This window comes from Rosa chinensis, chromosome 4 (genome assembly GCF_002994745.2).
Source record: "Rosa chinensis cultivar Old Blush chromosome 4, RchiOBHm-V2, whole genome shotgun sequence".
NCBI lineage: Eukaryota > Viridiplantae > Streptophyta > Magnoliopsida > Rosales > Rosaceae > Rosa > Rosa chinensis.
The window spans coordinates 64,640,590-64,657,402 of NC_037091.1; the positions used below are offsets into that span (position 1 = coordinate 64,640,590).

The window sequence follows — 16,813 nt, forward strand, 5'->3', positions numbered from 1 at the left end:
TTATAAATAAATTAGTGTCTATATATAAATATAGATTCCTTTCAAAAAATAAATATAGATTTTTTTTGGTACAATATAGATTTGTTCCGTTTGATTGTATTTGATCATTATCCAATGAATTTTCAAAGCTTGATTAAAAAAAAAAGTATTAGTATCTTTAAATATTTATTTATAAATAAAGCCCGCAAGGCCCGGCCCGAAAAAGCCCGCAAGGCCCGCTATATATGGACGAGCTTGGATCCTTTGATTTACAATAAAGCCCGGCCCGGCCCAGCCCGCCATTATTTAAAAATGTAACAAGGCCCGGCCCGTTGACGAGGCCTAGTTCAGGACGAGTGGAGGCCACTGTCCCCATTGAGATTATGACACATGGCTCACAAGGATACAATTTGACCCCATCAAGTGGCCAGATATAAACAACATATATGATATATATATATATATATATATATATATATTGTGTTCGGTGTTCCCACAATGACATAATTCAAAGCCCACAAATATGATAGTCCAAACCGTCTAAACATATCAGTAGGCCCACAACACACAACTCCCACAAACCAACGGAAAAAACAAGAAAAAGGGGAGCATGAAGCTTCTTGTGCAACCTCATTCAGCATATATATTCAAACTCAACTACCAAAGCCAGCACTCTGCACTCAAAGTCAATAAACTGATATTGCTGGCTTCCTAGTTGCTGCGATGACTTCATTTCTCAAATCTCAAATATCAATATCTCTTTGTTGATCAAACTCAACTACCAAAGCCAGCACTCAGGTTGATTAATTTGTTTGTTTCTTTTTTACTGTTTTTCTTCTCCTCTGTGGCTCTGTTCTTGTGTATTTCCTAAAGACTTATTGAGAACAATGTGAATTGATGACTTGATGTTCTATCATCAGTATCATGTATTCATGTTCTACAGGGGATGTATTTTGGTTCATCAATGGTCTTTTAATTGGTGTTTGGTTAATTTTTGTGGCCCCCATACATATATATTCCTCCCTCTGCCACTGCTCGCACTCTCTTTGGTCTCAAGGATACTACAAAGCCTCGAAAACATGTTGTCATCAGAAAAGAGATATTGAAAAACTCAAGGGATGTGAGTAGCTCCAGAGCGTTGGTGCCTATTGATACAAATATCAATATGAAGGTCTCAAGTGAGGTGGAACTCTCTACAAGTTTGGTGGAGAGCCAACTGCAAGCTGCTCTGGAAGATGCAGGTTGAGAGAATGACTGTGTGATCGAACTTGAGTCTGAGGAACTAGAGGCTGTGATCAATGCTACTCCTCTTATGGAGAATGAAACTGTGCAGTAGGCAGACACGATGAATGCAAAACTTAAGGAGAAAGAAGGAAAGGAGGTTTCGCCTCAGGTAGAAAAGCGGGGAAGGCCTGCATCCCCCCGTGTGTCTCCAAAGAAACTCAAGAGTACAGGTCTGCTTGATGGCCAGCATGATGATGCTCCTGGAAAAAGTTGAAACTGCCAATTAGGTTCACAGCCAAAGCTTTAGGTTTAATTGAAGCCCTGGAGGGCCTTTTTGTCTCAAATAAGACTCCATTGCTTTCGAGTCCAGGGGATTCAAAGAAGAAAAGAGGTAGGTCATTGGGTTCAAAGAACAAAAACCCTCCAAAGATAACAAAAGTTCCCGCGGAAGATGTTTTGAAAGTTCTCTATTCGGGTAAGTCTCCTAGCCCTAACCCTAAAGGCAAGGAGAAAATGTGAGGTTCTGTTTCAGTTTTTTTTTTCTAGCCTACATAATGATTGATTTTCTATACATCTAGGCAATGAGAGTTTTCTGATGCACCGCAATTGAGCGCATTGGCATCAGAAGCTTTCGTATGCTATCATCTTTTGTTTAGATTAGATTTTATTATGCTAGGCTTATGAATAAAAGAGCGGAATTGTTTCAAATGTAATTGTACCTAATTACCCCAATAAGGGATTTGTATTGTGCCATTCTGGCTTGAGTTGCTTAGAAATGAAATTATTACTTAAAAAAAAAAAGGTTTGCTTACTAAATCAAATTTATAGACTAAGGAAACCCTTTTTGTTCCCTCGATCAAAATAAATCACAAAAGCACTCATCGTGTCGGTGTCCTATATCTTGATATATCAAAGCAACATAAATAATAAAACAAATATACAATCACAAGCTGAATCCTGGAGAAAACCTAGAGAGAAAACGCACTGCGCTTGCATCTAAACTGAGAACGTTATACGCTGTCCAACGGCACGCCCTCGTGGCGTTGTCGTCGGACGGGCCAGAGAGGGACCTCGTGTCTGGTGGTGGGTTGTCCTGCAGAAAGCTCAGCCGGAGTATAGGCTGCTTGGTGATGGTCTTGCTGTCCTGTTTGCTTGGACGTTGCGTCGGGAAAGGGAAGTGGTCATGGGGATTCAATTTGGAGGGGTTGGCGAGGCTGAGTTCTGTCGGGTTTGGATCTGATCGAAATTTTTCGATCGGGTTCGGTTTCTGTGGATTTGATCTGGAGAGGGGAAGGTTTGGGAGAGGCAGCGTGTCTCTCTAGTGTGTTGGGAACGATGAAAGGCTAATGGGTCGACATGCGTTCGCTTGCTGCAAAGTGGGTGGCGCGGTCGGTGATGGAACGGTGAGGGAGATGCAAACGGGATGGTGTTGTTATGGCCAGTGTAGTCTGCAACTTGGCCTTGGGCTAGATGGAGGTTGGGCTTGGGCTTGGGTTTTGGCTTTGGCTCTTGGCCCAGCTTGTCTATATTTTTCTTGTATGTTGCTTTGTTTTTAATTTTAGTAATATGTGGCTTATTGCCAGCAATAAGTCCCTCCCATTATTTGGTAGGGCGACGTGGACTTAGTCTCGGTATGCACACTCAGTGCGCCTTGTCTGGCCTAGCGAGGCGGTGAACTATTTGCTTGATCAAGTGGACGCAACCTCCTAGTAGCAGGATGAAACTGAGTGCCGCCGGATTTATTTATGTGAGGCAACATAATGGGAAAGCTGTGCTATTTGTAATTATGCTTCTTCGTTCTATAGTTATCTTTTCGGTATGTCACCGTTATGTCAAAGCAAATGGAGTAGTCATTCGTGCACTCTTTGCTAATTGGTGCTTGTTAGAATTCATAGATTTTGTGGAGAGTCCTGATATTATTTCAGGATTTTCTTTTTATGGTTATTGTAATATGGGGTTCAGGCTCTATGTCCACCCCTCCCCCCCCCATATATTCTGCAATTTCATTAATCAAGGCTTCCGGGCAGCCGCACCAGCCCCATTTCAAAAAAAAAAAAAAAAAAAAGCAACATAAATAATAAAGTAGAAGAATTGTAACAATAGCGTATTTTTAATTTGAACTACTAAAATGAATTCGGAAATACACATCTCTTACAAGTAGGCAAAATTTGAATTCGCCCTTACTCATAACTCCTTATTTTTTGGACTAAAATCAAGAAATCATACACGCTGAATCGAATTTGGTGGACGAGTGGATCACATCACAATTGCTACGATGGCAAAGATGGCGACCCCGAAGACTTGGCTTCGGGGGAAGATGATCCCACGAGCCGCAGAAGACTTCTCCGTAACGTTAAGGGTAAGCTTCATCCCCTGATCACAGTGATCGGAAACGCCGCAAATGTACCATTTCTTTCCGGCGGTTTTCAGTTCTACTTTGTCATTTCCACTAGTCAATGCTTCGTTTGCTGCCGGTTTAGTGCAATCCTTGAACCCAGCTCCGTCCACCTTGTACACATTGTGAGTAGGAGGTTTGTACTTGAACACTGTAAAATGATCAACCTCGATGATGTTAGTTTAGTACATTAACTTCGTTATGGATATAAAAAGAAATCAGTACCTAGTGTATCACCAACTTGAAATACTTTGTCCTTGGCCCAAACTTGGTAATCGAAATTCAGCTTCCACCCGCTATCGTCTCCGACGACGATATCTTTCGCCATGGCTATCGCAGGGAGAAGAATCAGAACAGCGGCGATTAAGGTCACAAGTTTGTTCGAAGCCATTGGAGCTACTAGCCAGCTTTGATAGTATATCTTCTTGAGTATCCTGATCACTCTTGGAATGGGATATCAAACAAGAGACCTGAAGGCTCTATTTATAACACTCCTTTTGTAAAAACTCATCGAAAGTGTCGAATTGAAGACCGCCCATGGTCGGCTCACCTCTACACGGACTCTGTTATGTTCCTAATAAGATACTGTCGGCTCATTATGCCTTTTCGATCTCATACTATGTAGCCATGCAACACGGTTCGGCTTAATAATATGCTTTGACTCATTTCACATTACTACAGTGACTTCTTTGTTTCATAAGCTCTGATTAAGTTGAGAAGAGTGAGAGAGTGCTTCTGCGCTACAGAGCTTTGGTTTTGTTTAGATTTCTCTGTGAAGTATGTTGTCTCTCTGTAATTCATTTCACATTTCAACTTTTTACACAATAATATTACAAGAATTATACATTTCTACAATGAAAAAGAATAAACAAAACCTCCTATAATACTACAACTAACTCTCCATAGGACGTTTCCCCCGGTCTTGTACAACTTGGGTTGCCGAACTGGTTCCAGTTGCGGTAAAGCTCGATCCGAATGTATGAGAATTTGATTCACCAGAAGTCCCAGCAGTGGAAGATGAACCAGCTGGTCTGTGAGATCTTCTGTATCTTGATCCTGGTATTCCAGGTCTAGTTGGCTCTTCAAGATTGCTCGGTTTCTTTGATAGGATCACGACCACGCGATGCATGGTGGGTCTGATCTGGGGGTCGCCTTGTATGCATAATAACCCTATCTGGATACACATTGCTACTTGATCAGTGACCGCGGATGGTGCTAATGTTGGGTCCATCATCTCCAAGCTTCTCCCCTTCTTGTACAGCTTGTATGCCTGCAGCAACAGCACACATTGTTTAGGCTTAGCAGAAGTTTTTGATATAAATTTTACAGTTTCTAAAATGAAAACTCGCTTCTAAAAGAAGCCCCAAACAGGCCCAAGTTTCTCTCAAGACTTTTCCTTTGGTGATGTGATGCGGAATCTAATTACCACTTTTTCTTTCCTCATGTCACCTGCTACTAACTATTTGACCAAGGGCAACATATGGGTGGCCATAAATATGACCCATAGGGTGGGGCAAAAGCTCTGTGTTTTAGTACAATGTGTCTCTTCTGCTTTTTGTTTAGAAATGTTCAATGAACCTAATAGATAATGTGTGATGTAGATTGAGCTTTAGGTTCAAGAGCATGAAAATAAGATGCACCACCATGACTGGTACAAAGAGCACAAAAACTGAGCTTTAGGTTCAAGAGCATGAAAAAAAGATGCACCACCATAACTATGGTACAAAGAGCATAAAAACCAAGTTTTTGTGCAGCACCTGCCAGAGAATTTTGATAAGGACAGTGTTGATATATGATCTTACCCAATCAAGAAGGCTCTGCGCTTCAACATTTAAGTTGAATGACGAATTCCTTTGGCCGCTGATAAGCTCCAAAACCAACACACCAAAGCTAAATACATCGGCCTTCTCCGATAAATGTCCATGCATGACATACTCTGGAGCCATATACCCACTGTTTCAAACATATTAAAACAGGTCTGTATTAAAATCAATAAACTGTGCTAGCTGGTCCCAAACACTTGCACATCTGACTAATCACATATAAGGTATAAAGTATTGGGGCATATGAGAATAACATACTTGGTCCCAGCAACACGCGTATTAACGTGCGTTTGATCTTCAGGAAAGAGACGAGCCATGCCAAAATCAGCAATCTTGGGGACCCATTTATCATCAAGCAGAATGTTGCTGGCCTTGATGTCTCTGTGTATAATACGATTGTGCGAGTCTTCATGAAGATAAAGCAAACCTTTTGCAACGCCACATATTATATCATACCTCCGCTTCCAGTCAAGCTCCTGTCGTCTATCCGGTTCTGTAGCAATACCATACCAATCAGGTGTTAAGATCCATTGACTATTAACTCAAGCTGATGAAATAAGAATTAGTATGATAAACATGACAGAAATATGTGCATTATTTGTAGATTGTCAGTCAATTTTAGGGGTTAAAGTCCTGGGGTTGACATGGAGTAGACAATTCCTTCTGATTTGGCAAGCCTGTGCAAATTTCAAAACCTTTTGGTGGGTTTTGCTTGGGATAAAAGAATGTGGATAAAGTCAAGGTCTTGAGAGCTATCTATTTCTCAAGGTGTCAAGTTAATAACAAGCTTAAGAATAAGAAAAAGTGCAAGATGGGAAGAGCAAATTTAAACTTGAAGACTACGCTAATGACATAATAATTTTTCATTAGAGAGAAATATGTCAACAGATTGCAAATGCCAAGCCCAGAACTTTTTTGTGATGAAAATGTTCCTTAGACCTGCTCCAAGAATAGGCTTACATCTAATGCTGAACATCAAACTGAAAAGGTTTGGACTATTTTTTGAAGCAACCTATTAGCGAAGATTCATGAGATCCATGAAAGTTTAAGTTTCTTCCAAATTTCAGCTGCTCATAGTTAGGATTGAAATTAATATGAACCAAGAAAAAAGACATAAAGTTTCTAGATTTTATAGCAATACAGCCTTTAGCAGATCCAATACTTCAAAAGATTCATACTTGAATCAAACACCATAAACTTAGTACTAATCTGTAACTAGAAACCTAAACAAGATTGCATTATTCATCATTCAGTTGTCAAATAAGAATCTGAAAGTAATGAGTTGAGTGCAGAAGAATTTAGCAGTACTTACTGAAGAGAAGCTTGTCAACGCTCTCATGTACGACATATTCATATACAAGTAGTTTCTCTCCCCCATGAGCACAATAGCCCAATAAATTCACAACATTGCGGTGTTGCACGCGAGCCAACAACTTGGCTTCGTTCATGAACTCTTTTTTTCCTTGACTTGAACTTTGTGACAGCTTCTTCACTGCAATAGCTCTACCATCAGGCAATCTCCCCTATAAGAAATCACCATTTTGCTCATTAACAATCTACAATAAGAATGCTCCTTGGAAACTTAAGGGTCTCTATAACAATGCACAAGCTTGGTGGGATGTCTCATTGTAATTTTGCAATGCACAAACAGGAAGACCAGAACATGAGGGATTCATGGTACAGCATCTTCAAAGCAGTAACCACGAACTCTTCGAAACAGTATTCGTTTACAATTATAAGGGGTGATACTAGGGAAAAATTTGTTTCAGTGAATGCTAACACAACTGTAATTACCACAAGATAAGATTTCTTCACACTCCATAAGAATTAGATAACCACAATAATCACTAAATTAAACAATGGACCGCTTCCACAAGCTCAAAATTAATCTTTGAAGACAATTCCACAAGAAAATGTAGGTTCGGAAAGACTTGACTGGTTTATTTCTCTAATTTTTTTTTTTCAGCAAAAATACAGAATAGTCAAACCAAAACTCAATCGGAGCTAACCTTGTAAACCGGCCCAAATCCGCCTTGTCCGAGCTTATTATCGGGGTGAAAATCCTTGGTAGCAGCCACCAAAGTCTCAAAAGTGAAAACCTTCTGTTCCTGTTGAGCAATTTTCTCCAAGTCCTCTTCATTATGGCCATCTGACCAATCAAAAGAAACAGAAACAGAGCAAAAGCATTAAAGATGATATCTTGAAAGTGAAATTGAAGAAACTGGATTCTGGGTTTGGCTCTTTACCTTTGCTTGAGCCGAACCTGAAGGTTTTGATGAAATTGTTGAGGAAGTTCTTGGACTTGGTCATGATCTTCTGGGGATTTTAGTACATCCCATATAGGAATCGACCAGAAAACGAAACAGAGAGATCTACTGGTGATGATGATGTAGTGGGATGTCGTTTTTATCTGAACTACAAATCCTTTGAGGTTTTTGGTGAGAAGTTGGTGAATAATGAATATGATTGTTGGCCTCTGTGTTTTGTGGAACATGAGGACCGCAACAGAGATGTAAGATGTTTGGAAGCATTGCACCGTGTTGACTCGCTGACGCCCATATTGACTTGGTGGTTGTTTTATTATTATCATATATATTGATTGATTCTAGTTTTTGTTGGAGGGAAACTCAGACTTCCCCACCCGATATGACGGAAGCAGTGAATGAAGCATTTGAACACTTGAAAGTGACGATCTCAGCAGAGAGTCTACATGATTTGGGGTTTAGGGTAAGGTTGAAGAATGTATGGTTAATCGTTGATAACATATATAATTGTTCCAACTTCTACGAGGGTTTGGCTTTTCTTAATTTGTTGCTAAATGCATGTTTTTCTTGGTGTTCCGACATGATTTTGTTATCATATATAATAACTGGAATCATGAATACATGACATTAAGGATTACAAAAAACTACACGTGTGATTGATAATCTAGCTAGCTAAAGCATTAATTCATTCTGTTTATGAATTCTTAGTTTATTTTTCTGTCTTACTTTTACTTCGTGATAGAAATGAAAAGTAAAAGAAACACCTTTCTTCAAGTGCATGAAGCAAAATTGGGTCTAAATGATCTCTCTTTGTTAGAATCAGACGCACAAACAGTTTTTTTTTTTTTTAACAAATCGAAACAATACAGGACTGAATCTCCGTTTATAAACAGATTACTATTGTTGCTCATAGGAAGGAGCTAGGAGCCTAACTTGGTTCTAAAGTTCATCTTGAACATTCTCCCGATATTTCCTGAATTGCAATCCCGTTTTTAATTTCCATGTATGGATAGGTTTTTGACTACATCTTGGAAACGTCTTGTTAAAAGGGACCAAGTGATTCATTACCCTACTTTCTATGGTTTTGACTTCAGAGCTAACCAATCAAGCTCTTTCACATTTGTTAAGAGTCCATTGAATGTAATTAGCTAGCTTGGTTCTCCCTTTAGCACATTGGTCTATTTATCATTTATAGCTGGGAAGTTTCTTCTAAAATGCTGACTCTCCTTGGTCCTTACGCAATCTGAAACCCATAATGGTTTTATCAACGTTCCGTACTTCAAAGTTTCTCGGAGTCAAGAGAAATTAACCCTGAAAGGTATTGAAAATATACCTACTGCAACCATATATATATATATATATATTGAATTATTAGAACAACCTAGCATGATAAGAAAGATATATATCTGGTTAACTGGGTTTGAAACTCCGCCGAAAGTCATAGCATGTATTAAACAAACAATAATTAGAAAGAAAAGTAATCGGTAATCATCCACGTGAGAAATATATAAATCTGGTATGCACGTGGGAAGAATAAGCTAGCTAGCTAGCGTAATTGGGTTTTAATCCTCTCCATCAAGTAACTGACTAGTTTCAGGGGAGAATATAGAATTATAGATGCTTTGAAAAAAGATTATTTGCTTCTTCTTTTTTTCTCTCAAAAAAAGATGTATAAAGTCCCCCGTCTATAGAAATTACACAGCAGATGAGTTGTGGAAGTAGGGTCTATTTATCATCCGTAGTATGCGGCCAGTGCTCTTAGTTTTTAAACCATTGAATACAATGAAAAAGAAAATCAAACAAACAAACATTACATGACATGCTTTGATATGGTAAAAGTTTTCAAAATTATCATGCCGTAATATTATCTTATACTCCAAGACATTGCAAAAGTTCTCATAAAATGGTTGTTTATCTACAACATCTTCATGGGGATCTATGTTAGTCTCTTCTAAATGACAGAAGGGGCGGCAGCAAGCAAAGGATATGATAATTTATGAAGAGTAAATCAGCAGCGTAAATCAGCAGCAAATCAAAGTATGAAACACAATATATATTCTCACTGACCATATGGAGCTCATAATGATGATTATGTTGTCCACATTGTCCACATCTGCAAGCTTTTTCTTCAACAATACCCTTAGCTGTTAAACCACTGACTTTTTGTCTTTGGCAATCATCTTATGTTGCTTTGTCATACCTACCAAGACTCGTTTGTTTATATGCTTCAACCATACTCCCACATCGAAAACGACTTTCAGTTCCCTATTCTCTCCATTCTCATTCTTACATTTTATAAAACTTTCATACATATGAACATGAGGTAAACTCCAAGACAAACCCAGTATAAACAAACACTCACTTTATGTACTTACAAAATGGATTACATGTAGTAGTGTAGTATACAAGTTCCTCAACTTTGCTGCTGCCCTCAAATAATAAACAAACCCAGATCATATGATGAAATGATGCAAAGACCAGAAGAAAGGAAAAGAAAGGGATTAGTTATCCCCCAACTTTTCCTTTCCCACCAACAAAATTTAAATAAATGACAAAAAAGAGTGCCTGTACTAATTGTCTACCTCATCTCTCTAATAAACTAATGCTATGTACCTGGCACTGGAATCTTTGTTGGATCACACCAGCTTTGCAAACCAGGCCTTTTCTCTCACACACCATAAAAAACTTACTTGACAGAGTGGCTTCACCTCACTATCTCCTACACACACACACTCATCAACTTCCTTTTACCTTCTAAAAGGTGTTTGATGGGCGCAACCCACAAAAAATTGGGTTTACTTAGACTCAATAAGTAGTAAGAAAAAATGGCAGACTTGAACGTGTTGTAGTCTACCATATTCCACCAGACAGACTACTGCTATGAGCTTCCCTCTCCATCCAGGGAATCCCCATTTGAATTTGTTGAAACTGCTGAATTCCATTTATGACTTGTGTATCAAGTATCTATATTTGCAGTTGTTTAAACCCGAATCAAGCAATCTGCATATATATAGCATACAAAATTAACTGACAAATAATGCAGTTTCAATCTTATTGTACTAAGAACTTTGACATTTTAATTTGGATCTAAGGCTTACGATTTTACCTGTGAATGAAGTCGTTATAGGATACCCTCTCCCGAATTCCTTAGACGGGTTTCCACACTTCTCAGGTCACGAAGATGTTGCAAAATTTCTTGGAGAAGATCTAATCCCTTGTCACCTTTCCTTAAGGAGCTAATACAGTGCTTTAGAAACTCTCTATCTGCTTCAAGTGCTTGTAGTCTCTCATAGACATGCGCAACCTCCTCTTCAATAGCGAATTTCTTGTGATCTTGTGATGCAACAGAATCATAACCTTCTACATCTCCATTCAACTCCTCGTCTTCATCTTCAGCTTCATTGAAAAGTGGAAGAAGTCTCTTTGCCTTAATTGATCCCATAATTTTTCTATCTTGATGATGTGTTCCATTCATTTCTTTGGAGTGGCCATTTGCAATGCCATTTTCTTCACCGCCAACATCACCATTCTCATGGTAGCCATTCCCATTCTCTGAAAAGAAATGATCAATTGGTTTTATATCCTCGTAATGTTCTTCTTCCTCTTCGTCATTCAAGGTCAAAAGCTTCTCTTCCAATTCCTTGAGTTGGTCTAGAATGGATAACTTCTCTTCCTCAAAGCTAGCCAGAGATTCTTCTAAATATAACACCGCATCCCTTGGTGTGTTTTGATTGCTACTCTCTTCATGTCCCGAGAGGTTATCTTCTTCCTTCACTTCATGATTCAAATCAATAGAAAGTCCATCACTATCCTCAGCATTGCTACAAGGACCAGATGAAGTCCTACTTCTTGTGCAGCCCTCTTTCATTCTCCTCAAAATCATAATTTTCTCTTTGGCCTCATAATCTTGGACCTTCTTTCGACATATTTCTAGCTCCTTTTCAAGTTCTTGCTTTTCCTTTTCCCTCTTTACCATGAGCTCGTTTAAGAGCTGCATAGCTTCCTGGTCGTACTCAGACTGCTCATCCATCATCCTTTGGTACTGCAAAGCTTCCATCTGCATTGCTGCCTTTTCTTCTTGTAGCCTATTTATCATTGCCATTGTCTGGTTGGCTGCTATTGCAGAAGCACTCCTCTCTTCTTCAAGTTCTGCATATACTCTATTTAAAGCTTTCCGTTCAGCTCTCAACACCGATTTCAGCTTCTCCATAGTCAGGACTCCATCACCACATTCAATGTCGCTCACTACACTTCCATCCAATGATGCTTCTGTTCCCGATTCCCTTCTCTCAGTTAGTAGCATTCTATTATACAACTGATGGAAATTGTCTATAGAAGTTGGTGTATCAGGAAGAACCTTCTCTTCCTCAATCTCATTAAGTTCTGAACCTAATGAGAAATAACTATTTTGTTCTTTCTCACTTGTTTCAACTGATAAGGTCTTGAATTCTAGAAACTCTTCTTCTTGCTTAGCACCTAATACAGAACAATAAAGAACATTATGAGATACAATTACGATTGCAACATTGAAAAATATAATAAGTTGTAAAGTTGAGGCTTACCATGATTATCATCAATTTCAGCATTGGGAGAACTTGTAGAAGGATCTTCTTGCACACTGGGATAAGAATGTAGAAGTTCATGAGCTGATTGAATATCCTCATTGAATATATCATGATCAGGAATATCAGTCCCTATTGAGACCTCTGTATCAATCTCATCGTTCCGCATATGGATGTCATCATCCTCAGTTGTTGCTGCATACATTGGCCAAAAATAAGATTATTTCACTAAATTCAAGAAACAATAGTACGAACTCAATATTGAATGCAATTTTTGTTTGGGACAGGAGCAAAAAATTACTATAAGTAAATGAAATTAGACCTGTGTACCTTGAAGAACATCTGAATCAATGTCTCTTCCTACTATGTCAGCAGCATTTGATTGACTGTCATCCTCATGACAAGAGGCTGATGTTGCTTGAGTACTAGTAGTATCTTCAGCTTGCTCATTTTCTTCAACTTCTTCTCCATTCTGGCCCAAATCCTTTGAGTCAAGAACTGAAACTTTGTTCTCCTCTTTAATCTCATGGGATGAAAGTACCACAATCTCATCTGAACTGGGCCAACACTCAACAACCGGTTTGGGTTGCGTCTCAAAATGCATATCGAAATCCAAATCCTTTGAGTCAAGAACTGAAACTTTGCTCTCCTCTTTAATCTCATGGGATGAAAGTAATTCCACAATCTCATCTGAACTCTGCCAACACTCAACAACCGGTTTGGCTTGTGTCTTGAAATGCATATCGAAATCCAAATCCTTTGAGTCAAGAACTGAAACTTTGCTCTCCTCTTTATTCTCATGGGATGAAAGTAATTCCACAATCTCATCTGAACTCTGCCAACACTCAAGAACCGGTTTGGCTTGTGTCTTGAAATGCATATCGAAATCTAAATCCTTTGAGTCAAGAACTGAAACTTTGCTCTCCTCTTTACTCTCATGGGATGAAAGTAATTCCACAATTTCATCTGAACTGTGCCACAACTCAACAACCGGTTTGGCTTGTGTCTCGAAATGCATGTCGAAATCCAGAATAACATCTTGAGTATCACTATGTGCTCGGTCTTCCTCCACCTTATAATTCTGGTGACTTTGCCTCTCGATGGTGGCAGGAGAATCAACCAATTCAACCGGAACCAACCGGCAATCATCTTGATCAATGTAGAACTCCAGATGCTGATGCAGACTCCCACGAGACTTATTCTCATCACAACTGGCCTGAATTTGAGCTCGACCATCATCACCATCATCCATGGAGACATTCATATTAGCCTCGTCTTCAATTTGATTGGCCTCAGTTTCCGTTTCCTTGCAGACATAGTCACAAACAGAACAACATGCTGAATTATTCTTCTCCTCTGCATCAGAGTCTCTTTGTCCACAACATCCATCAACATCCGAAACCGAAACCGAATTCTCTCCCCTATTTCCTTGAACAACAACAACAACAACACCCTCATCATGTCCATTTTGATCTGCCACATAATCCGATCCACTTTGATCCGACTGATCACCTTCCTCAGTCTGAGCATCAACCCCTACATCTGAACTCAAAATCGGTTTTTGAGCGTAATCCAAAACCCCCCAAGAAGGCTTGAGCAGAATACAAGGAGGGTACAGCTTGTGGCTCAAGCTCACACCGCAGCAAGAACACTCCTTATCGTTAATCTCCTTATCATCATCGCCGCCTTGAATCATCCCAATTTGCTTCATCCACGGAAAGAAAGCATACTTGTTAGACCATTCTTGAGAATATTCCTGCGATGAGCAATCCTCACACATATCTTGAGACTCAGCCAGTTTCTGGTGATTCGAGCAAAACCCAAGTTTGGCTATTTCATTGGCGTGTTCTTCACACACAAGATCTCTGTAAGAGCTGTGGCTCTTGTTTCCGGGCTCGAAGATGTGATCGAGCCTAGAACACCAGAGGCAGGGTCGTTTGAGGCCAAAGTAATCGGCGAACTTGACGATCAGATAAGAGAAGAGGGAGTTGAGAAGGAGGAGGAGGATCAGAACCCATTCGAGGATTGCGTAGATGAGAATCAGAGTGAGTTTGTTGGTGTTTCTGTGTAACATGGTGGCAAACTTGTTGGCAGCCATTGATGGAGTTTGAAGCACACTCTGTAGTGGTAACTGTGAGGTTGGTATATATACAAAAGATAGAGAGAAAGAGTAGCAGATGAAGGAAGAAAATAAATACAGAGAATCAAAGAGAGAGGTGGTTTGAATGGGATATGGAAATGGCAACCAGAGAAGACTTGGAGCTGAGAAGAGAAGAAGAAAATGGTATTTGAGTCAAAGAATGTTTTTGAAGAATTTGAAGAAGAAACATCTGTGATATTTTCTTCTTCTTTTTTGTGGATCTTTTTTACAGAAGGAAGTGACAATTGGCATTCAACTAGTAGCTGATTAGAGCAAAGGGAATGATGTGTATCACTAGATTGCTGAGGAAATGAGTTATGGTTTTGTTTAATTTTTAAGTATACAACAGATAATACTTTCTGAATTTATGACATTTAAAAGAAATTTAATACTATCGTATCAAATAATATCAGAGGATAAGAATCGTAATATATATTTTTATCTCAAATAATAACTCGAAATATACAAATTACTCAACTCTGAGTCGAATTCAGATCTCCTACTTATAAATGGGAGATATGAGAATTTGGGTATTAAAATATGGGAGTGTATTTGATTAAGTCATTGAATTGATTGATAATTGAAGTATCAATTTGCAGTAAAAGCAGAAGGGAGATAGAATTTTCTATGTAACCAGAGACTGGATCTTGATTCTTTGACAGCTCTGGTAGCCTAATTTAAAAACTTTGGGTCAAGAAAAGAGAATGGGGGGGGTGGCCCATGGAGCACAGACCATTGAGTTGGTGGACCACTCTCAAAGTAAGGTGTGGGTCACATTATGGATCCAGATGCTCCAGTTCATCATGGAAAGGGTCTATTTCCCATTAAGCTTTTTCCATATGAAAACTCCTCCTCATTCTTTTCCTTTTCTTTTTGTGTATTGAAGATTTCAAGCTATTTTTAATTTAGAGTACTTGCCTTGCAAGTTGGACCTGCTTTGCACCTAAGTTGATACTTTCATTTTAGGCATTTTTAGGGTGTTTTTAACTCTAATCGGTGAAAGAAAATGTTAGTGTGTTCTTTAAATAGTTGAATTTATATTTTTATTGAATTTAAAAATTATAAAACGTAGCTATTAATTATTATTTTCAATTGCGGCAGCGCCGAATTGCATGATACAAATTGAAAAGAAAAGGTCCATCGCCATACCTTGCTATACCCCTTGCTTTAATAGTGTGGTAATTAATAATTAAGCTCTTAATTTGTGGCCACCCCTAGCAAACACCAACTCACTTAGCTAGGAGCAATATTTACATGATAAATATTTTTTATGGTTTATGGTTTAGGAAAAAAAAAAAAAAAAAACCTAATTAGGTAGAAATATCATACTAATATCTCCATTTCATATTTTAGGGACAGTTTGTGGAATAAAATGAATTTGGTGCTTATTTAGTATAGTATCATAACTGAATTTCGGTTAACTTATTAAAATATAAAGCATCGAATCTGAACTTGTATGGCATAAAAATCGACTCTTATATGGTACAAACTAATAATCCCAACTATAGGTTATCCCTTACCATTGTAGTCGGCACAAATATAGACTTGGCTGTACCAATTGTATGGATATTTCACCTAAGGTACAGGGGTAACTTCAGAATTGAGAGTCACTTGCTAATTGTGAAAACAAAATATAAAGCCAAAGTAAGTTTATTGGTAGAGCTCTAAAGGCGAACTTTGTTTCAAAAGTTGATTACAAGTATCCCTTTTCCTTTATTACCTCTAAGTTTGTTCGTCCACCACAAAAAGAATCTTATGTATTTGCTTAATTTTCCAATTAAATATGTTGTATAATCTAGAACATTGCCTTATAAATAAAATCATGTATTATAAAATATAGTATACAAAATAATCAATGGGATCCAAAACCACAATCATCCTCCTGCAGCCAGATAGCCTAATTAAATTTGAAATCTATCACAAATTTCAAATTTGGCGACTAATCTTAATTAGATAGCATCCATATCTTTCAATATATATTGGCAGATTGGGGCAAGCATCATCTACATTATTGCGTGGTTACAACGTTATCATATTTCTAATTGACAAAGTATATATTTTGCTTACTCTTTCAGTAGTAATATATAGGATTGGACCCTTTATATAATCCTATCCCTTTGCTAGCATATTTCCCATCTCCATTTCCAATGATAACTCTTAAACCTTCATCAATTCTCCAATTAGGGAGCAATGGCTCATTTAGGTCACTAGAATCAATACAAGAATAAGAAAATCTCCTCGTATTGAGAAATGAGAATAGCTCTTCCTTTATAAATTTTCCAATTTGCATGAAAGGGTTTATATATATTCTCCAACTATATATATATATATATATATATATATATATATATATATATATATGCTATATGTATGTATTTGGTTGAACTGTCCAAATCTTGTTAATTCTAAACAGTCCTGTTTAGATA

General features: G+C 38.3%; 3 protein-coding genes across 3 annotated transcripts; all 3 read right to left on the reverse strand.

The window, feature by feature from the left end:
- Window positions 1-3,294: 3,294 nt before the first annotated feature.
- Window positions 3,295-4,162, reverse strand: LOC112199940 (blue copper protein 1a). Its single transcript, XM_024340935.2, has 2 exons — window positions 3,824-4,162; window positions 3,295-3,749 (listed from the first exon to the last, which is right to left on the reverse strand). The coding sequence occupies exons 1-2, from the start codon at window positions 3,987-3,989 to the stop codon at window positions 3,460-3,462; spliced, it is 456 nt and encodes a 151-aa protein (XP_024196703.1). The 5' UTR covers window positions 3,990-4,162; the 3' UTR covers window positions 3,295-3,459.
- A 201-nt stretch (window positions 4,163-4,363) lies between these two features.
- LOC112199939 (cysteine-rich receptor-like protein kinase 10) lies at window positions 4,364-7,994 on the reverse strand. Its single transcript, XM_024340934.2, has 6 exons — window positions 7,668-7,994; window positions 7,431-7,570; window positions 6,734-6,944; window positions 5,680-5,914; window positions 5,401-5,551; window positions 4,364-4,868 (listed from the first exon to the last, which is right to left on the reverse strand). The coding sequence occupies exons 1-6, from the start codon at window positions 7,729-7,731 to the stop codon at window positions 4,491-4,493; spliced, it is 1,179 nt and encodes a 392-aa protein (XP_024196702.1). The 5' UTR covers window positions 7,732-7,994; the 3' UTR covers window positions 4,364-4,490.
- Window positions 7,995-10,030: 2,036 nt separating this feature from the next.
- On the reverse strand, window positions 10,031-14,676 carry LOC112196970 (myosin-binding protein 2). The gene is made up of 4 exons (XM_024337475.2): window positions 12,578-14,676; window positions 12,248-12,442; window positions 10,792-12,161; window positions 10,031-10,685 (listed from the first exon to the last, which is right to left on the reverse strand). Exons 1-3 carry the CDS (start codon window positions 14,343-14,345, stop codon window positions 10,807-10,809), a joined length of 3,318 nt encoding a protein of 1,105 aa, XP_024193243.1. The 5' UTR covers window positions 14,346-14,676; the 3' UTR covers window positions 10,031-10,685; window positions 10,792-10,806.
- Window positions 14,677-16,813: the final 2,137 nt, after the last annotated feature.